The sequence below is a fragment of the Heptranchias perlo genome, chromosome 17, assembly GCF_035084215.1.
Source record: "Heptranchias perlo isolate sHepPer1 chromosome 17, sHepPer1.hap1, whole genome shotgun sequence".
Classification (NCBI taxonomy): domain Eukaryota; kingdom Metazoa; phylum Chordata; class Chondrichthyes; order Hexanchiformes; family Hexanchidae; genus Heptranchias; species Heptranchias perlo.
The window spans coordinates 2,118,880-2,141,921 of NC_090341.1; the positions used below are offsets into that span (position 1 = coordinate 2,118,880).

The following is a 23,042-nucleotide window of genomic DNA, read 5'->3' on the forward strand; positions in this document are numbered from 1 at the left end:
CAATCCTCCCCTCCCTTCCCTTACCTGAGGACCATTCCAATGCCAGCAGCAGCCTGGATCTTGGGTCTTCTCTTCGCACCGGCTCCATCAGACTGAGGCCCCGAGGATCAATATTGGGGGCTCACCATCCAGGCGCGGTGATCACAGCTTGCACCTCCCGTGCGCCCAAAAAAAATGGACATGCCTGAATCTCTAGGCCGGGACTGATGTGGAGAAACACTGGGGTAGGCACGATGGGCCGAATGGCCTGTTTCTGTGCTGTAACATTCTAGGATTTCAACAGCCGGGAATCTGTTCACGAGGGTCTGACACCTTTAATTCCAGGGGATACCGAAAGCGATCGGCGCAGCATGAATTCCCGCAAATTTCTACACTTACCGCGTTCACCGTGATTTGATGCCCGAGTATTGCAATTTTGCAGAAGTAGTTTCACTGACGGTGAAAATGAGATCAGAATGATAAGTCACCAGCTCTCAACGGCAGAGTCCCGTGTAATTCAGCGCGGAGCCCTGTGCAACACAGCGCAGCGTCCCTGCAGAAGCGCAAAATGTGGAATAAAACCAACAAAATCCAGCACAGCAGCCAATGAGACAAAAGCAAAACGGCCTTGTTTTTAATTAAGGTGAAATTAACAAACTGAAGTGCAAACAATTCATTTTCACAACAAATTTGTTTTGAGACAGTGATAGGGAAGGGGAAAGAACACAATAAAGTGGGTCCGCGGGGGGGAGGAGAGGGGAGAGAGAGAGAACACGCGAGGGGGCTAAAGAAAGTGAAGGAGAGATGAGAAACAAGCACGAGGGGGGGAGAGTGAGCACAAAGGGGGTTGGGTAAGAGATTGAAAAAGAGTGGGGGGGAAGAGAAGAGATTGATAGAGAGAGAAGAGAGCAAGTGGGGGGACGGGGTGGGGGTGGGGGGAAAGAGATGAAGTGAAACCAGGGGAGGGGGGAGGGAGAGATACAGCGAGGAGAGAATGTACAAAAAAGACGCGCACTAAAGCTTATTATATCTTTCTAAGATTATCAAAAATGCCCACAGAAAGTTGCTAATCTTCCTGTTCAAAGAACTCAAATAGAACATTTACAGTTAGACTATTTTCTCAATAGCCCAAGTGCACTTTAGGAAAACAGTGTCAGTGTCTGACCATTCTGTAGCTGATACCATTCCCATCACCTGCCTTCAGAGAGAAGAATCTAAACCCATCAATGACTAGAGTTTTAGGATGTGCATTGTAACTTTCAGATCACAGAATTTTTTTTTAAGCCAACACCATAAAATAAACTCGCATTTTTCAAAAATTAAAAAAAGCATTTCACTCAGTCACTTTCTCTTACTCCAGACACAGACAATGAATTGGGTTTCAGTGTTGAGAATATTTTAAACGCTACTTACACAAATCCACTCTCCCACCCCACTCATCATCTCGCCTCTCCCAAAGGAAGGCTTTCAAAGACTCCAAGAGCGATTAGTAGGGGGTGGAGGTACTACTACAGCCGAACCCCATTCTGTCCTGACCCAACATTCACACGCATGCACTGGTTCACTGGATATTAAGAACCTGGAACAATTTTCCCCTCAGGGGAACAGAGGCTGAGTCAAAATCCTGGAACTCCCTCCCTAACAGCACTGTGGGAGCAGCTTCACCACACGGGCTGCAGCAGTTCAAGAAGGCGGCTCACCACCGCCACCACCTCAAGAGGCAACTCAGGATGGGCAATAAATGCCGGCCTTGCAGCGAAGCCCACATCCTGAGAATGGGGTTGGGGGAGTGCCAGTTTTAGCACCCAGCTTAGATCAGCACGGAACGGGGATCGAACCAGGGACCTCAGCTACCCAATGGATAAACTCACCCACCCACTGGGGGAAGGAAGTCAAGTCAAACTGACTTAGAATGGATCCGGGCACCAGGGCAGAATACATGCAGCAACTGAGCCCAAATGAGACAGGAGCTAGCCCACTGGAGCTTGGTATGTAGTATATTATGGCAAATACATTTCTACAATGCAATAGGAAAACAGCTCAATAAAACAAGGAAAAGGGTCTTTGAACCAAATTATATTAGAAAGGAGAAAGAAAAATGTAGAATATCACCAGGAGTGAAAAATGTAGAATCAGCCTGTGATTCAAAAAACTAACACACACACACACATACATACACACACATACGCTTAAAGGTGATGTGAACAGTGTATCTTCCAACTGAGCAATGAGGCATTAGATGAGTCTTTCTCTCCAGCCAAGAATATGCTGGGGCCACACATTGAGCGACTGAAAGATTGTTCTGCGACACTAATACAGGACTGTGAGAACAGTGTAAAAGTGTGACAACTTATCTTTGTGTGAGCTCGTCAAACGGAGGCCTGTGTGTTGTGAAAGACAAATTTACAGCATTTTGTGCGGGGGCCGGGGGGGGGGGGTAGAGAAAGAGTGCTAGGGGCAGGAGAGAGGAGTCAACCACATCATTTGAAATTGGCATCATCATGACCTGCTACCCCAGACAAAGTCACTCGGAGTTGGACTGGTGGTGTGGATGAAGATGATTACGTTATCACCTAATGGAAGTTATGGGCTAGACTACAAGGGACTGTCCAAGTTGCTAGCCAGAGGGTAACACACTTTCTTAGCTGATCTGCTACGTTGAATGCTTTGAGATATCCTAAGCATCAGAACAAATGAAACACACCTGGACCTGCAGCCTGCAACAGATCTTACTGGCACCGAATGTCATTCTTACAGCAGAAATCTCTCCAGGTTCCTCAGCTACAGGGAGACGTGACCGTCACCGAATTTGTTTTGAGTGGAGAGTATTATAATGGAAAGGTGGGGAGGGGGAAGGGGTAGAGTATTTTCTCCTCCCGTCCATCCATTACCTCGTTACCAGGGTACGGTTCCATAGGCATTTCTTGCCTTTCGGCAAGGAGCCCAAATTCACCCTAGAGTCCAGGTCAACCGCCCCATCTTGTCCTCACCTGATACGCCCACTCCATCAAGAATCACCCTGTTTTCCGCTCCCTTGGCTCAGGGTCCCCTCAGGAACAACTGAAGCTCCCTTAGTGCGTCGCAGCTGAAACCAACTAACCCTGCACAGATTGTGGAGATGTAACCTGGGACGTTCCTGCTTAGCAACATGTTGGATAAATTTGGAACTGTAGTGGTGGAGAAGCCAATACTGAAATCCTAATTGTACATCATACAGCAGCACCGGGCTACTGACCAGGTACACAGCTATCTTCCAGTTTTCATGAATAAGTTTTCAACTCCTACAGATTTGGATCCAATATATAGCAGGGGCACCCACCGTCTACTCAGGTCGTAGACCCAAAGTACAGAATACACGGTGGTCAAAGGACTCACCTTTTACACAGTAAAAATCAATTCTCTAGCTGCGATTTGCTCTGCATTGGGAGTTTGGTTTCAGTCCTGTATCCATTGATCACACTCGAGATAGCGAAAAGCTGCCGGCTTAATAGCGGAGAGGAAAGCGGAGTAAAACTTGTATTATATAATCTTCACTTTTGAGGCTGTGGCTGTTCTCACTGGACCAGTACTAGTAGTTGACTGCAATTCTGTGGCTGAACACAGCAGTCAACTTAATTGTGGGTCCTCCTTATGAGCCTATTTGGTGCTTTAGAAAATATGATCCCTATGGAATGCCAGGATAACTTAAGATTCTACCTTGTGGGTGAACGATCTTGTTTAAATGGATGTAAGATGACTCTCGGGCTTTTCTGATCGCTCCTCTCTCTCGTAGTTCTGATAACCAAATCATGGCCAAATGATAAGAAAATATTTGGACAACATTGGTGCGACAAAAAATAAACGGAACCCTAGTCTCTCCAATCCTAAAGCTTCCTCTGGTGAGGCCAAGTGATTCACTATGATCTACCCCCAGGACATTTCTCATTATGTTTAGCCTTCCATTGCATGCTGAGTTGCTATAGCCCTCATTTCAGAAGCTTTTCATTGTTTTGGGGAATGTGCAAGGTTGTGTGGTTTTAATGGGCACTGCCACATAGCCCCAGGAGACACTAATGGTTGAACAAGGTAGGGGGCAGAAAGTCTTGCACTGCCATCAGATGCGCCTGCTCCTCAAATCCAATCTTGGAAATGCACGGAATTGCAACAGGTTACAAATTCAGAACCGATTATTGCAGGAACGAGGTGCTGGGCAACCATCGAAGCTGATCGTGTTATCTTTCCCTTGGTTGTAAAAGCTGCTCCATTTTATACCCAATCTTCAGACCTTGCTTTTAGCCTTCAGCTGCGAATAAGATTACGCATAAATAATTTCAAAGGTTTACACTTTTTGTTGTGGCGTCTTTCGGTCAGGTGCACGCAGTATGTTTAAATCTCAACTTGATCCATTCAAGAGTCAGTTAGATAAAATGAACCTTCAGGTACTCAGTAGGAATCCTTAAAGTGCTTTTGGTAATTGGGCTGTAAAGGATCCCTAAATGATCCAATTTAACATTTCTCTTTTGAGAGAAGTAGTCACTCTTCGATAAGACGTGCAGAAGTTAGTGTGAAGGTGTGTGGAGATACAGTTTGTGATAAAGAGCCCAGCCTGTTGCGAGGATCGTAAGCCATTTTCTTCAGTTGCAGACTTGACAGAGCACCGATGTGTGTGTGTGTGTGCGTGTGTTCGTTCCTTTTGCTACAAGTCCTGACACCATTAACACAAGAGAGTCCTGTTGCCGAACAAACTTGGTGGGCCAGGAAACATTTTAAGCAGCTTTTGGACACCAATTCAATCTTCCAAAGGGGGATTTAAAAAAAAAAGCTTTCATGCAAAAGATAACATAACAGCTATGAGGGCACGGAGAGGCTAACAGAAGAAACCACCCAACTCTCTCCTCATCCTGCAGGAAGTTTAATTGATATATCCTCTCCTATTGCATCCTCCACTGCCTAGAGATGCGACTCCTACGAGCCCAGTTTGCTCAATCTTCAAGCATGCTATTTCCACGTCATGTCGAAAGTGAGGCGGGCGCTTGCCGCAGACACTCGGCCATCCCGACGAGCAGCAGAGAACTCCTTTCAAAGGTCAGCTAACCAATACTTACCACCATCTTGATTTGCAAATTTACACACAAAAAAATGTTTTCTTCTTTTGTTTTTTTCTTAATAAAAAAGATTCAGGAGAGCAGGTTACACAAATCTAAGGACTATTTAAAAAAAAATATAAATCAGATTTGAAGAGAGGTCTATTTAAAAAAAAAATATATAGGTAGGTACAACAACCACACACAGGGTGACCCCGGATGTTAATGCCATAACCGTGAGCACATCCATAAATATGCACGAGGGGGACAGAATCATTATTCAAATACATTTGTTCACATCACCTTTAAAAACCCATTTCAGCAGCACCTTAATCCCCAGAATGGCATCAAGGCAAATCGTTCCCAACCATCTCATTCCTAGCGGCTACGATTCTAGGACCCGAGAGGGTAGGGGAGGGGTGGGTGGAGGGAAATAAATTAGTTTGATGAATTGAGGGGTTGTATATATATATATATTTTTGTCCAAAGTGCCAGGCCTCTTGCTGCGACATGCAGTTATACACCGTCCCCATGATCACCGTAACACCAATCATCAGTCTACTTCCTCCACGTTTCCATAGGCTGGGGCGCAGTGATCCGCTGGACGAGTGAACAAGTCAGACACCGAGTCCGGACTCAGCTGGGGGGCTCCTTCGGGATCCAGATCGGCCCCCCGCGCTGCCTGGCTAGAAGCCTGCAAATATAATCAATCCCAAGGTTTAGGACAAAAAGGTACAAAAATAATGCTGTGCAACTCAAAAATCGGCTGAAAAAGTACAATAAAAATTTATTTAATTTTTTCCCCTTTTTTTTGCACCAGTGAATGTCGCAAATCATATTTAAATCTCAAGCTGGTGCATTGAAGTATCAATTAGATTAAAAAATGAATCTTCAAGTATTCTTAAAACTGCAAATTGGGTTTTAAACTCTCTGGTTTTACACATTCTAAACAAGTTAACATTACAATAGGTTTCAAATTAAAAAAAAATATACAGTCAGTGGTGGTGGGGATCCTGCATATCTTCCACTTTTATACATCAATCAGTGACAAAACACAACTCCCACATTCATCGGCCTTTGCACAGCAACACTGCAGATACAATTTGTTAGAATTTTTTTAAAAAAACAACAGGGCAAGAACTGGCGATTGATTTATAATCCTAATCAAGTGTTCAGATTTGCAACATCCTGTGAAGATACAGTTAACAGTTTTTAGTTCCTCGAGGATAACATAGGATGACGTGGGTTATCTTACCCCACGTTTGCAGGACCAGTATACATTTATCATGGAAGGAGGCCATTCGGCCCATCGAGTCCGTGCCGGCTCTCTGCAAGAGCAATCCAGCTAGTCCCACCCACTCCCCCGCCCTTTCCCCGTAGCTCTGCAAATTTTTTCTTTCAAGTACTTATCCAGTTCCCTTTTGAAGGCCATGATTTAATTAATGCATTCTTTTGTTGGGAGCCATACATTTTTAATTTTCAGTCCCTTCATTTTAAAATTATTCCCCCTGGTCTTGGTTTTCCCAAGAGGTGAGGTGGCCTACACCTGGGCTCTCCAGCAATGCTGCTCCCTCATTCGCTGCCAGTAGTGGCTCGAAGACCACCTGGGTCAGCTTTACCTGTACTACCCCTCTCCCTCCCAACAATAAGCAACCCAGTCTCGGTGGCTCAGCTCCATGGGCGAGATTTGGACTGTGAGGAATGCTCACCCACTGGAGAAACAAACCAGTCTGCTGCCCAAAATCCAGTGTATTTCAAAAACAACACTTACATTGCTTTTAAAGGGTTTATTATCCGGGATAACTGGAATTCTTAAAATAAATTATCCATAATTAAAGAGGCATTAAGACCAAACAACAGTCGGAGGTCCAAGACTACCAGTATTAAACTTTTATTTTTGTTTTAAACAAGTTAAAAGTAGTTTTAACGAGCAGTAAAGATGGTATTGCTACCTCTAACTTTCCCGCATTAAATGGGGCATGGATGGAACATGCAATGTGTGGGAATAGTTCCTTTAAAGTTTTGTCCAAAAAAAATAATTTGTGGGAAGATAGACAGCAGTACGCTGCGGAATATGGAGTACACAAAAAAAAAATCCCCACGTACTCACAGGGCAAGTCTGTCACATACATTTAAAAAAATAAGGAAGGGGGAAAACAGACACTGGGAAGTAATGTAGGACTAGTGTTGTGGATTAGCTGTTCGACAGCTGTGTATACAAGCAGTGTCGTCCTCAACTGCTGAGATCCGCATGCCCTAAATGATCAGTGGGTACAGGACGTTTACAAAGAGAGCTAGTATTGCAGCTAAAGTGCTGAGGACAAAGTATCGGATGCAATCTTGGTCTGAGTAGTCTGTGAGCTGAGTTCCTGAGAGCTCCTCGTTGATCCGAGGCTGCAGTGGCCTAAGTCCCTGATTATGCCTGCCTGGTGTGCGCGGTGCCTCTTCCCCAGTCTCTTCTGCCTCCAACTCCTGCCATATTAGAGAAGCCTGCGATTTGTGGAAACTCCCGTCAGCCTCTCTCAAAAGAACACAGTGTAATACAGGCCTGCTCTAACTCAAGCTCCCGAAGAAACACAACAGACGCACGTTTTGGTGCAGTAAGCGAGAGATGTGCAAGAGGTTCTGGGTAATCACACTGGAGCTTCAAACAAAGCAAGCGGTTCAATATTTTCCCTTTAGGAAGTATTGGAAACAATATTATAAAATGTGTGAGCGCATGCAGTGCGCGCGCAAGACTTTGTCCAAAGGAATTAACGTGTCAAATGAAGGGGGGAAATAGTTTTGAAAATTAAAGTTAGGATTTCCTCTCTCCGCCCGATGCCAGAGATGGGTAAACAAATGGTCTGATGTAATAATGAGTCAATGCAGCTCAGTAGGCTCCAGGTTTCATCCCCAGTCTGTGCTCAGATAGCAGATCTGGCCCAGTGCGGCTTAGAGGCACTAAAACTGACCACAGGGAGGAAGGATTTTGCCTTCTTATTGCTCTTTATCAGGCATCCCAAAAAAAAAATCCCAAAGCACTTCACGTACAATGAATTACTCTGAAGAGCAGTTACGGTTATGTAGGCAAAAAATTTTTAAAAATCAACCAGCATCCCTGCTCGCGAATACGGGAAAGTGCCAGGCAAAGACAGGGGACAGGACTGGTCTCAGATCTGATGCCTTCCACAATCACCGTCTAGGCTCAGACTGAAGAAGGGGCCATGGGGTTCAGTGTCAGAGGATGGGTTACCCCAGCCATAGCCCCAGGTCTTTCATAGAACTTTACAGCACAGAAGGAAGCCATTCGGCCCGTCATGCCTGTGCCGGCTCTTTGAAAGAGCTGAGAAGGGGTAAAAATTGGAAAAGAAAACAGCAGGTTTCCCCGAAATAATGATTTAAAATTGGCCTGTAATAAATGAGCGGGACAGTTTTGAGAAAGCTACTCAATGTAAACTGCCACCTCAGAACATTTTGCACATTCCAAGTTGCAATTGATATAACCAGGATCAAATACTAGGACTAAATTTGGGACAGGCACACTTGAGAGTAGGCTCGTCTAATGAAAAAAGTGATAATTACTGTATCAGCACTGCTGGTTGATGGTGAAATTTTACTTTTACTTTTAAATGGCCCAATTTAGCACCCCCCACCAAACCAGGAGGTTTCAAATCAGCAGCACTACTCTCAAGTTAGCTTATCTGAAGTTACCACGAGACACTGCATCAAAACAGGGCAAAACAGAACTGTGTAAATAGAACAGGATAAAATATACTCAATATCATTGCAATTAAGTCAGCATGAACTATATACAACATGAAAATATTAAATACGTGTTTAATGCCTTAACATGTCAGTGGAAGATTTTCCATTCACTGTGACAAACCTGCTAATCTCAGAGGTAAATAGAGAAGGGTAAGATGTGATATCTTAGCGTCCCTGGGCTAAAAAGGTGGGGGTGGGGTTCCTGCTCCTGATCAGTGTACAGTGCTCTGTCAGAATGTGGATCTCGGGTGAGAACGGGATTGGGATCGGATGTGATGCCCTCCTATTGTTGAATAGCCAACCAACGCTCACGGCCTTGGGCACGGTACCAACACTCATGGGACTGTACCCCAGCTAAGGGGGGGGGGGGGGCGGGGGGGCGGGGAAAAAAAAGAGAAATAGAAAATAAATGACAATAAAGATAATGGATATCCGTATGTGGAGCAGGCAACACCTCGATCAGCTGAGGGACAAACACCAAGGGCAGAGGTTCCAGTGTTGCTGGTTGCAGCAAAATCACAAATGTGTTCTTTGCACAAGTTCACTAAAACCAAGGAATCTCCCGTCATCTGTTAAACGAGTCTGTTCCACCATGGAGCACTGCAATTTCAGTCGCATGAGTTTCTTGAAATGTTTACAAATCCTACTGGGTCATACAGGACACAAGCCTCACACAGCTGAAGGGTGCTTTCCCCCCAGTGAGACTCTGCAATGGGGTCCTTTCAACCATAAAAACTTGGAGACAGCAGCGTGGCTTTAAAACAGTTACCCAGCAGCGGCACCGTAAAATGCCTGGGGTTGGGAGGGGGGGTTTAAACTCAGAATACATTTAAAAAAAAAATCAGTCATCAACTGAGGAAGGTTTACTTGGGGATCCAGCTAACAACTTACAATGAGGGTTGGATTGAGGGTTACTTGGGTATCTAGCCAATGGAAGGGTGGAGGGGGTGGAGGGACCGAGGCGAAGCAAGGAAAGGTCACCTTTGAGCACTTATTCTTACCAACGCTGTGAACATGGAGGTCGCCATGAGAACGCAACACAAAGTTAATTCTAAATTAAGGTGTGAAATTTTTTTTTAAAAAGACAAACACAGGAAGGAGGCAGACATAACCTTAAAGAGGTTTCGGTAAACTGGTCAGCAGGATACCGTTCATTTCCTCAACTGCACGTGGACTAGAAACTGACGAGGCCTGAAGGACAGCCACAGCCAGCAGCACCGACTCGAAACGGATACCGAGGGACACACTGGCCTTTAATATCGAAAGCACTGAGCAGTGAAATCCCAATGGTTTCGGGCTGCCGAGCAATGTTGGGAGATAAATGCCGCAAATTAAGACTGTCACAGGCTGCTCGTGTTTTATTATTTAATTAAGAGCACGGCAGTCTCAATCGGAACAGGTCCCTAATTCAGAGGGAAGCAGTGACATCGATGGGGCACACTTTTGCGAAGTGGGATTTTCCACAGTTCCAGGTCACCGTGTTACCCCAAGACAGCAGCACGTGAACCCCTACAACCCATAAGTCCAGTTATTATTGGGGTGGGGAGAAATGCCTTGTCCGTCAACCCTGCTGGTGTCCTGCACGGTGGGCCGTGGGCCGTGGGCCCCTTCACTCGTTTCTAAATAATTAAAGGAAACCTATGCTTTCCACAGAACTGGTGGTGGGAGTGGAAAGGTCACTAGGAGTCGAGGTGGAACTGCAAGATGTCGTCTTTCACCAACAGAGCTTCAGAACAGCACGAAGATAGCTGCTCAACTGGGAGGCCAGCCAAGCGTCTTTTGAAAACGTTTAAGTTAAATTTTAATCGCAACTACTCAAGGGTAAGGTCAGCCCAGGGGCGTTATCTTGGGACATTCCTTCAAAGTAACAAGTGTTGAACCCAAAGGAGTTAGAGAAGGAATCATGAAAATGAAACAATTTCTCAGAATCTGCAAAGCTGCTATAATACAAGGTTCAATGTTGCTACAGTTTCTGATCAGAAGCACATTTATATGTTTGTCTTTATCAACTGTGCTAGCCTAGCAAAACTGGCTTGCAGTCTTTTGTTAATCTGGCTTACTTACACATTCCAGCTCCCACACTAAATAAACTTTACAATTAACAGGCTGTTATGTTGCACACAGAGGCTGCTGCATTCTCCCACGTTAGCCAGTGAATTAAACCCAACACCAGATCATGTACATCATTGGGGACAGTATTCATTTGTCACCTAATTGAATGTCAAACATCACATTCCTGTCCAAGATGTTTAAAAAAACACCCAAAAAACAAATTGGGGAAAAGATTAAAAATGTGTAAGGGTGTTTCAGGGAGGCTAACACAGAGAGCGATGACTTAGATGAATGAATAGAGAGCTGTATATCCAAGTTTGCTGACGATACTAAGTTAGGTGGCACAGTAATTTGTGTGGATGGGAGCAGAAAGTTACAAAGGCACATTGACAGATTCAGTGAGTGGGCAAAACTGCAGCAGGTGGAGTTCAATGTGGGGAAGTGTGAGGTCATCCACTTTGAACCTAAGAAAGATAAATCAGAGTATTTTCTAAATGATGAGGAGCTCTGAAATGTGGATGAGCAAAGATTGAGGAGCCAAATACAGAAATCACTAAAATCTAGTGGACAGGTACAAAAAATAATTTAAAAGGCTAATGAAATGTTAGTCTTTATCTCAAGGGGGCTAGAATACAAAGGGGGAAAAGTTATGCTACAGCTGTATAAAGCTCTGGTCAGACCCCATCTGGAGAGACTGCGTTCAGTTCTGGGCACCGCACCTCAGGAAGGATATATTGGCCTGGGAGGGGGTGCAGTGCAGATTCACCAAAATGATACCGGGGTTAAAAGGGTTAAATTATGAGGACAGGTTGCAGAGACGAGGCTTGTATTCCCTTGAGCATAGAAGATTAAGGGGTGATCTGATTGAGGTGTTTAATATGATTAAAAGGATTTGATAGGGTAGATGGAAAGAAACTATTTCCTCTGGTGGGAGAGTCCAGAACAAGGGGGGCAGAACCTTAAAATTAGAGCTAGGCCGTTCAGGGGTGATGTCAGGAAGCACTTCCTCACACAAAGGGGAGTGGGAATCTGGAACTCTCTCCCCCAAAAAGCTGTTGAAGCTGGGGGTCAATTGAAAATTTCAAAACTGAAATTGATCGATTATTGGTGGGTGAGGGGATTAAGGGATGTGGAGCCAAGCCGGGTAAATGGAGTTAAGATACAGATCAGCCACGATCTAATTGAATGGCAGAAGAGGCTCGAGGGGCTGAATGGCCTCCTCCTGTTCCTATGAGAGGCCAACAATAGCAGCTCTAGCTTCTTGATCATCTCAACATCCGTGTTACGACCCACTGTGCACTTCATGGATTCGCAATGTGCTCTCCTGAGCTGAAATGCAAATTTGGCCTCGTTTTAAAAAAAACCTTGAAATGTATAATTTTCATTTGTACCCAAGTTGACGGATATTAGTGTTAGTGAATGGAACTCTTCCCATTTGAGGCACCCGGTGTCGGCATCAAGCATTACCAGGTCAGGTTTAGCACAGCTAGATACAGAGTAAAGCTCCTTCTACTCTACCCTAACAAATAGCCTCAGGCCCAGACCTAGAGCAGCGTCCCCTCCCGCACCACTGTGGCATTTTTCCATTCCCCACACCAGCTATCCAGTGGTGTCTCCAAGTCATATCATCAATTAATTGCCAAATTAGGGACAGTTCTATGTTGCTGGCTCAAACCCACTAGGAACTCAATGGAGAGCTGCCCATACTCATGGCACATAGAAAGAACCCTTGCAGGCAGCATACAGGGGAGACTTTCATCCCTTTGGTCCTGGTCTGATTTGACCCCAGATCCCAAAGGTCAAAGGCCAACATCCAATCCACTTCCCCTGAATGGCTAAAATTTGGGAATCCACAAAATCCAAAAGGGTTGGGAGAAAACACGCACTCAAACACTGACTGCCAAAGCTCAGCCACCAGGCACTGACGGGACACACTTCTACTGACCAGCCAGGATTCCCCCGTTTCCCCTCCCCCATACTCACAGGGAACTATAAACACAGGGGAGCAGCAGATTCCCCAAAATCCACTGAAAGGTTAGTTCTGGTACTGCTGCAGAAAATACACAGGAAGAGGCCATTCGGTCCCTCTTGACTAGGCTGAACTGAGGCTGATTTTATACAGCCCCATTTTCCTGCTTTCTCCTACTCCAATTTACATTCTTTAATTATTCAATGCCTTTCTGAATGCTGTAATCAATTTCGATCGATCACCTCTTCTGTAAGTGAGAGTGTGTGTGTGTGTGTGTGTGTGTGTGTGTGTGTGTGTGTGTGTGTGTGTGTGAGAGAGAGAGAGAGAGAGAGAGAGAAAGTAAATCCGTGTGTAAAAGCGTGTATGTGTATATTAAAGTGTGTGTTTTTTAAAAAATTCATTCATGGGATGTGGGCGTCGCTGGCAAGGCCAGCATTTATTGCCCATCCCTAATTGCCCCTTGAGAAGGTGGTGGTGAGCCGCCTTCTTGAACCGCTGCAGTGAAGGTTCTCCCACAGTGCTGATAGGAAGGGAGTTCCAGGATTTTGACCCAGCGACAATGAAGGAACGGCGATATATTTCCAAGTCGGGATGGTGTGTGACTTGGAGGGGAACGTGCAGGTGGTGTTGTTCCCATGTGCTTGCTGCCCTTGTCCTTTTAGGTGGTAGAGGTCGCGGGTTTTGGAAATGCTGTTGAAGAAGCCTTGGCGAGCTGCTGCAGTGCATCTTGTAGATAGTACACACTGCAGCCACAGTGCACCGGTGGTGGATGGGATGCCAAACAAGTGGGCTGCTTTGTCCTGGATGGTGTCGAGCTTCTTGAGTGTTGTTGGAGCTGCACTCATCCAGGCAAGTGGAGAGTATTCCATCACACTCCTGACTTGTGCCTTGTAGATGGTGGAAAGGCTTTGAGGAGTCAGGAGGTGAGTTAATCGCCGCAGAATATCTGCTCTTGTAGCCACAGTATTTATATGGCTGGTCCAGTTTAGTTTCTGGTCAATGGTGACCTCCAGGATGTTGATGGTGGGGGATTCGGCGATGGTAATGCCGTTGAATTTCAAGGGGAGGTGGTTAGACTCTCTCTTGTTGGAGATGGTCATTGCCTGGCACTACCTGGCACGAATCTTACTTGCCACTTATCAGCCCAAGCCTGGATGTTGTCTTCCTGCATGCAGGCACGGACTGCTTCATTATCTGAGGGGTTACGAATGGAACTGAACACTGTGCAATCATCAGCGAACATCCCCATTTCTGATCTTATGATGGACGGAAGGTCATTGATGAAGCAGCTGAAGATGGTTGGGCCTAGGACACTGCCCTGAGGAACTCCTGCAGTGATGTCCTGGGGCTGAGATGATTGGCCTCCAACAACGACTACCATCTTCCTTTGTGCTAGGTATAGAACCAAAGAAAAGATACAGCACAGAAGGGGGCCATTCGGCCCATCGTGTCCGCGCCAGCTCGAAGAACAACCAGGTGCCCATTCTAATCCCACCTTCCAGCACCCGGTCCGTAGCCCTGCAGCTTACAGCACTTTAGGTGCAGGTCCAGGTACTTTTTAAAAAGAGTTGAGGGTCCCTGCCTCCACCACCAATTCGGGCAGCGAATTCCACACACCCACCACCCTCTGGGTAAAAAAGGTTTTCCTCAGGTCCCCTCGAATCCTTCCAATTAACTTAAATCTGTGTCCACTAGTTCTTGAATTCTCCACTAGGGGAAACAGGCACTTCCTGTCTACTCTATCTGGGCCCCTCATAGTTTTGTACACCTCAATCAAGTCTCCCCTCAGCCTCCTCTGCTCCAAGGAAAACAACCCCAGCCTATCCAATCTCTCCTCGTAGCTGCAATTTTCAAGCCCTGGCAACATTCTTGTAAATCTTCTCTGCACTCTCTCCAGAGCGATTACGTCCTTCCTGTAATGTGGTGACCAGAACTGCGCACAATACTCCAGCTGTTGCCTTACCAGAGTTTTATACAGTTCCATCATTACATCCTTGCTTTTGTAGTCTATACCTTGGCTAATAACGGAGAGCATGCCGTATGCCTTCTTCACAACCTTATCTACCTGTACTGCCACCTTCAGGGACCTGTGCACATGCACTCCAAGGTCTCTCACTTCCTCTGCCCTTCTCAATATATTCCCGTTTACTGCGTATTCCCTTTTACTGTTTGCCCTCCCTAAGTGCATTACCTCACACTTCTCCGGGTTGAACTCCATTTGCCACTTTTCCACCCACTCCACCAACCCATTGATATCCTCTTGCAGTCTACAGCTATCTTCTTCACTATCAGCTACACGGACAATTTTTGTGTTGTCTGCAAATTTGCCAATCATGCCCCCTACATTCAAGTCCAAATCATTAATATATACCACAAACAGCAAGGGACCCAACACTGAGTCCTGTGACACACCACTGGAAACAGATTTCCATTCGCAAAGACATCCATCGACTTTTACCCTTTGTTGCCTGTTACTGAGCCAATTTTGGATCCAATTTGCCACATTTCCCTGTATCCCATGGGCTTTTACCTTTCTGACCAGTCTGCCATGTGGGACCTTGTCAAATGCCTCAAAATCCATGTAGACAACATCTACTGCACTACCCTCATCAATCCTCCTCGTCACTTCCTCAAAGAATTTAATCAGATTTGTAAGGCATGACCTTCCCTGAACAAATCCATGCTGACTATCCCTGATTAAACCATGCCTTTCCAAGTGACAGTTTATCCTATCTCTCAGTTTTGATTCTAATATAGTTTGCCCACCACCGAGGTAAGACTGACTGGCCTATAATTATTCAGCCTTTCCCTCATACCCTTTTTAAACAATGGTACTACGTTTGCAGTCTTCCAGTCCTCCGGTACCTCCCCTGTATCTAGTGAGGATTGGAAAATGATCCTCAGAGCATCTGCTATTTCCTCCCTGGCTTCCTTCAATAGCCGAGGAAACAATCCATCCGGCCCTGGTGACTTATCAACTTTCAAGGATTCCAGTCCCTCTAGTACTTCCTCTCTCATTATGTTTACCTTATCCAATATTTCACACCTCTCCTCTTTAACTACTACGTCTGGATCATCCCTTTCCTTTGTGAATACGGAGACAAAATATTCATTTAAAACCTTACCCACATCCTCTGCTTCTACACACAAGTTACCCTCATCATCCCTGATAGGTCCCACCTTTTCCTTAGCTATCCTCTTGTTCTTAATGTACTGATAAAACATCTTTGTGTTTTCTTTAATCTTACTAGCTAATATTTTTTCTTGCCCTCTCTTTGCTTTCCTTATTTCCTTTTTTACGTCATCCCTGTACTTTCTATACTCCTCTAGGCTTTCTGCAATATTTAGTTTTCTGTGACTGTCACAAGCTTTCTTTTTCTGCTTTATCTTGCCCCGTGTACTTCTAGACAACCAGGGGGCTATAAATTTGGCAGTGCTACCCTTTTTCTTTGAGGGGGTCATGTCTGCATTGTACCCGTAGAATTTCACTTTTTAGTGCCTCCCACTGGCTTGCCACTGATTTCTCCTCAAGTAGTTGTGTCCAGTTCACTTCTGCCAAATCACCTCTTAGTTCTGTAAAATTTGCCTTCCCCCAATTTAAAACATTTATTCCTGATTTAACTCTGTCTTTTTTCATAATAATGCTAAAACTAACTGAATTGTGGTCACTATCCCCAATATGGTCACCCACTGTCACTTCACCCACTTGCCCATCTTCATTTCCCAGGACTAAATCTAGAATTGCATCCCCTCTTGTTGGGCTTGTCACGTACTGGCTAAAAAAGTTCTCCTGGACACGATCAAGAATTTTGCGCCCTCTGTGCCCCTCACACTGTTTCAATCCCAGTTGATGTTAGGGTAGTTGAAGTCCCCGACTATTATTGCCCTCTTATTTTTGCACTCAGAAATTTGCCTACATATTTGTCCTTCTATCTCCCTTTCACTATTCGGGGGTCTATAGTACACTCCTAGTAGTGTGACTGCCCCTTTTTTATTTCTTAGCTCAACCCATATGGCCTCGATTGATGATCCATTGAGCATATCATCCCTTCTCACAACTGGAATTGAATCTTTAACCAATAATGCTACCCCCCCCCTCCTTTTTTATCACCCTCTCTATCCTGCCTGAAAACTCTATATCCAGGGATACTGAGCTGCCAATTATCACCCTCTTTAAGCCAGGTTTCCGTTATAGTAATGATATCTGTGCCCTTAGCTCATCTGCTTTGTTTGTAATACTCCTTGCATTGAAGTATATACCCTTTAACCCCGTCAAATTCCTGTGCTGAACTCTATTTAACCTTTGCTTCTTTTGCCTTTCTGAGTCGCTAACTACAACACTAACTACTTTTCTATTTCCCGTTTCCTGGTCTGAATTTGTCCTATCTGTACCTGCCCTTTGGTTCCCATCCCACTGCCATACTAGTTTAAACCCTCCCCAACAGAACAACAAATGCCCCCACGAGGATATTGGTCCCAGTTCTGCTTGGGTGCAACCCGTCCAGCTTGTACAGGTCCCGCCTTTCCCAGAATCGGTCCCAATGCCTCAGGAATTTAATCCCATCCCTCAAGCCACGCATTCATCTGGTCTATTCTTCTATTTCTGCTCTCACTAGCACGTGACATTGGGAATAATCCTGAGATTACTATCTCAGAGGTCCTGCTTTTTAATTTATTTCCTAACTCCCTATATTCTGCTTGCAGGACCTCATCCCTTTTTTTTGTAACCAATGTCGTTGGTACCGATATGGACCACAACCTCTGGCTGTTCACCCTCCCCCTTCACAATGTCCTGCAGCCGCTCCGTGACATCCTCGATCCTAGCAGCAGGGAGGCAACATATCATCCTGGAGTCACGTCTGCGGCCGCAGAAAAGCCTATCTGTTCCCCTTATGATGGAATCCCCTATCACTATTGCTCTCCCATTCTTCTTCCTCCCCTCCTGTGCAGCTGAGTCACTCATGGTGCCACAGTCTTGGCTCTTGCTGCATTCCCTTGATGAGCCATCTCTCCCAACAATATCCAAAGCGGTATATCTGTTTGAGAGGGAGATGGCCCCAGGGGACTCCATTTCCTTTCTGCCTGCGTAATCTTTACCTACGGTGTGACCACCCCACTGAACGTGCTATCCACGATAATCTCAGCATCGCGGATGCTCCACAGTGAATCCACCCGCAGCTCCAGCTCCGAAATGCGGTTAGCCAGTAGCTGCAGCTTCACACACTTCCTGCACACATGGTCGCCAGGGACACCGGTAGTGTCCATGACTTCCCACATAGTGCAGGAGGAGCATTTCACGGGTGCGAGCTCTGCTGCCATGACTTGCCTTAGATTAAGCTCGTTAGTTACTCCCTTAAAGGAGTTTACTCCTTTAAATTACTCTTAATTTGGAGAATGTTAACTGCACTAGGGACCTTGATTCACTAAAAAACGCTACTTGCTATAAAGCCTGCAGACCTTCCCTTTCTTTTTACTTTAGTTACTGCACTGTCGAATTGTAGAAATACTCACCTGAACCTACTTACCAATCAGCTGCCTCCCCTGCGCCGCGTCACTTTTTCACTGGTGACGTCACCTCTGGAACTCCGCCGCTGGTCTCAGTGAGGGTCTCAGTGTCGGCCCCTCCGCCGCTGGTCTCAGTGAGGGTCTCAGTGTAGGCCTCTCCGCCGCTGGTCTCAGTGAGGGTCTCAGTGTAGGCCTCTCCGCCGCTGGTCTCAGTGAGGGTCTCAGTGTAGGCCCCTCCGCCGCTGGTCTCAGTGTAGGCCCCTCCGCCGCTGGTCTCAGTGAGGGTCTCAGTGTAGGCCTCTCCGCCACTGGTCTCAGTGTAGGGTCTCAGTGTCGGCCCCTCCGCCGCCTCACCGCTTTTAAATGTGGCGCCGTTCTGGTGCTCCTCCCAGGTTCACTCCCCACCAGACACTGAAGAGTTTCCCCAATTCCCATTGACATCAATTTTACTAGGGCTCCTTGATGCCATACTCGGTCAAATGCTGCCTTGATGTCAAGGGCAGTCACTCTCACCTCTGGAATTCAGCTCTTTTGTCCATGTTTGGATCAAGGCTGTAATGAGGTCTGGAGCCTAGTAGTCCTGGCAGAACCGAAACTGAGCATCGGTGAGCAGGTTATTGGTGAGTAAGTGCCGCTTGATAGCACTGTCGACGACACCTTCCATCACTTTGTTGATGATTGAGAGTAGACTGATGGGGCGGTAATTGGCCGGATTGGATTTGTCCTTTTTTTTTTGAACAGGACATACCTGGGCAATTTTCCACTTTGTTGGGTAGATGCCAGTGTTGTAGCTGTACTGGAACAGCTTGTAAAAGTGTGTGTGTGTGTGTGTGTGTGTGTGTGTGTGTGTGTGTGTAAAAAAATATCTTCTAATCTCTACCCAATGTTCATCTTGAGATCATGACCTCGTGTCTTCCATTTAACTATCAATGGAAATAATCTGTTTACATTGCCCATTCCTTTGAACACCTATCAAATTCCCCATCAGTCTTCTCAGTTCAAGAGAATACAACTCGAGCTGCTCAATCCTTTCCTTGTCATGAGAAATGTAATGGTTCAGTGTCACGTCCATCAGATGATGATAGCCACAGCACTAAGTCCAACAGACTCTAGCACGTGGCAAATACAGGTGGGAGAGATCAAGTCTCCCCGGCTGTGCTGGGTTAGCTGATGTCGGTCAGGGCAGTAGGAGCTATTATACTTGGCCTGCCTGTCCCTGGGCTAGGAACAAGAGTTCCAGATTACTATCCAGTGATCCCTGCTGGAAAGTGTGCACAGAAGGACACTGAATTAAGTCAGAGGATCGGGGTAGCAATGATGCTTCACATGATGGAATTGCCTGCTGGGTACGATTCAAGCAGCAAGGCTGTTAAATCCACCATTGTGTATTACTGTCATAAATCGACATGTCTTCCTGTGAGGCTAATCCATCTCCCACGAGGACAAGGGAAAATTTATTCAGGATAAGGCACTCTCAGATAGAATGCAATCAGCAGGAAACGCAGTAAATGTTCCTTAGGGAGACCATTACATTTCAAACTGCTTCAGTGATACTGTCACAAAACTAGCCAACCTGGCAATTTCAGAAGCAGGGCAGGTCACCTTGAACAAGGGTGTGAGGACGGTACAACATATTTCATTAGATTCTATATATGTCACCGCAAACACCTTAACCAACTCAAGAAAAAAAGTTTATTACGCAATGTGCTTAGCAAGAATAATCGTTCAGCCTGTGCAGAATGTACCATTAACTGGCAAGTCAACTGCAAATGGCAATCGGATATTTGCACGTTCCTGAATATGTAGGGAGGGAACAAAGTGATTGCAGAAGGGTTTGGTAAGTTTTATAGCAGTCTCAAGATACTATTACAAAAACTAGAAAATCATTCTCTATTGCAAAAGATTAACGAGCTACGGGACGGAAATCTCCCCCCTCTTTCTACAAACCTGCGAGGCTGTTCCGTCTGCTTCCGTCGTGCACTCGGCTCCGCGGTTAGCAGCTCTTGTTCGCGAAGGTCTCACCACCGGGGAATTGCGGCGGCGGTAGAACAGCACGTAAGCATGTCGCGCAACCACGTGGCTTTCCTCGACCGTCGTGACTGTGCTGTCGTCAAAGAGGCGCCAACCTGGGAGGAGAAAGCGGGAGGAGACGCGCAAATTTATTTTACAGACTGGAGGCGGTTCCCACAGCTTCTCCTGTTCCACGGGGGCACAGTGAAGACAACCAGTACTTAAAGACAGAAAGTGAACTGAGGGACGCGCAGAGCACACGGTGGGTGGGGGCGGTGGGGTTAAGAGTCCTTCTGGCCCTCACGTGTTGCAACACTGGAAATGCGACTATGAAAATGTTCACGGTTCAATATTTTTGGGAAAAGCCCAAACGCGACCATTTCAAACGAAGCTTCCATTTCGCTGGAAATAGTCAAGTGAGGAAATCTTCACCAATCTCATTTACACACAGAAACAAGAGGAATTCTTACCCTGGGGCTACTAATTGTATGAGGAAAACAAGAAAATAAAAAATTTACGTTTCCAACATTTGTGACTTACACCTGCTTTTTTTTAAATTTCCAATTTTCTCTTGACCCCTGACCCTTGCTGGGGTAAAGTTCCACGGACCAGAATCCCTCACGACTATGTCCATTTTACCACTTTTCATGTGCTAGCCTAGTGAGTGTCAGCAAACCGTGGGAGGTGGGGGCCCATCACTGATCCTTCCACTCCCAACACCTGCGCACACACAGCAGCAATCAAGAGTGGGAACTCGGGCGCATTTTATTCTAAATGATGAGAAACTATGAATTGTGGAACAGCAAAGAGATTTGGGAGTCCAAGTACACAAAGCATTAAAAGCTGGTGGACAGGTGCAAAAAGCAATCAAAAAAGGCTAATGGAATATTGGCCTTTATCTCAAGGGGGCTGGATTACAAAGGGGAGGAAGTTATGCTTCAGCTGTATACAGCCTCGGTCAGACCCCATCAGGAGTACTGCGTTCAATTCTGGGCACCGCAGATTCACCAGAATGATACTGGGATTTAGAGGGTTAAATTACGAGGACAGGTTATACACTTACCTTGTATTCCCTTGAGTTTAGAACACCGAGGGGTGATCTGATCGAGATGTTTAAAATGTTGAAAGGATTCAATAGGGTAGATAGAGAGAAACTATTTCCTCTGATGGGGGAAATCAAGAACAAGGGGGCATAATCTTAAAATTAGAGCCAGGAGACTGAAATCAGGAAACTCATTTTCATACAAAGGACAGTCGAAATTTGGAACTCTCTCCAAAAAGCTGTGGATGCTGGGGTACAATTGGCGCATTCAAGACTGATTTTTGTTGGGTAAGGGTATCGAGGGATATGGAGCAAAGACGGAAAAATGGAGCTGACGTAGAGATCAGCCACGATATGATAGAATGGCGGAGCATGCTCGAGGGGCTGAATGGCCTCCTCCTGTTCCTAAAGCTCGTATTCCCCTCCCTGGCCCAGCAAGGACAATTGTAGCATCTCAACTGGTGCTCGGGCTGAGACCTGTTAACTCAGCACAGGCAAGGGATTGAAACTGGAAACCTGCAGAGTGTATGGCCCATTACCTCACAGTGCCCTTACCTACTGAGCCATCGAGGAAGCTGCCCTTTCTTTAAAGTCTCAAAAAGCCAAATATAGAATCCCTTTATAAATATTCCATTATCCAGGGATCTAGACATATCCACAGTTAGTCCCCAGAGGATGCAGGAGGGTAACAGCAATCGAAAAGAGTCAAATTTAAGCTTGTGATGAGGCCATTTAGCTTTGAGACATTTTACATTAAACCAAATGGGTCTCCCCTTCAAGTCTCTACTAAACCCATTTTAAAAAAAAATCATTCAGGGGATGTGGGTGTTGCTGGCAAGGTCAGCATTTATTGTCCATCCGAGTTGCCCTGAGATGGGGGTCTAGATGGGTGAGCCGCCTTCTTGAACCTCTGGTAATGGTTTGATGCAACTGTGTGACTTGCGAGAGGGCAGTTAAGAGTCAATCATGTTGGTGTGGGATTAGAGTCACATATAGGCCCAGACAGCAGCTTTCCGTCTCTAAAGGGCATTAGTGAATCCATTAGTGGATTTTTACAACAATCCGATAGCTTCGTGGTCACTTTTATTGACACCAGCATTTTATTTCCAGAATTTTTAAACTGAATTCAAATTCTCAAACTGCTGGGTGGGATTTGAACTCAAATTCTCTGGATTACTAGCCCAGGCCTCTGGATTACTAGCCCAGGCCTCTGGATTACTAGCCCAGGCCTCTGGATTACTAGCCCAGGCCTCTGGATTACTAGCCCAGGCCTCTGGATTACTAGCCCAGGCCTCTGGATTACTAGCCCAGGCCTCTGGATTACTAGCCCAGGCCTCTGGATTACTAGCCCAGGCCTCTGGATTACTAGCCCAGGCCTCTGGATTACTAGCCCAGGCCTCTGGATTACTAGCCCAGGCCTCTGGATTACTAGCCCAGGCCTCTGGATTACTAGCCCAGGCCTCTGGATTACTAGCCCAGGCCTCTGGATTACTAGCCCAGGCCTCTGGATTACTAGCCCAGCAACAACCACTACACTAACGAACGCCATAGGCCAGCAGTTAGGAAATTAAGCAGACAGTTCAATGGTAAAATGTGGTGGGGCCCAGGAATAGAACTCAGCTTCTTAACAGTTACACAGGAACAGGAGGAGGCCATTCAGCCCCTTGAGCCTGTT

The 23,042-nt window shown here is 45.9% G+C and overlaps 1 protein-coding gene across 6 annotated transcripts in view; it reads right to left on the reverse strand.

The window, feature by feature from the left end:
• Positions 1–586: 586 nt before the first annotated feature.
• The window catches only part of usp19 (ubiquitin specific peptidase 19), a 130,256-nt gene continuing 107,800 nt past the window's right edge, over positions 587–23,042 (reverse strand). For 4 of the 6 annotated variants that reach the window (XM_067998339.1, XM_067998338.1, XM_067998336.1 and 1 more), the window contains 2 exons: positions 20,263–20,441; positions 6,918–7,532 (listed from right to left, as the gene is read on the reverse strand). In XM_067998339.1, the coding sequence (XP_067854440.1) occupies positions 7,299–7,532; positions 20,263–20,441 (413 nt within the window). In that variant the 3' untranslated portion in view covers positions 6,918–7,298. Of the gene's footprint in view, positions 5,737–6,917; positions 7,533–20,262; positions 20,442–23,042 lie in introns of those variants that run through there. The other 2 variants (XM_067998341.1, XM_067998340.1) reach the window with 1 other exon arrangement.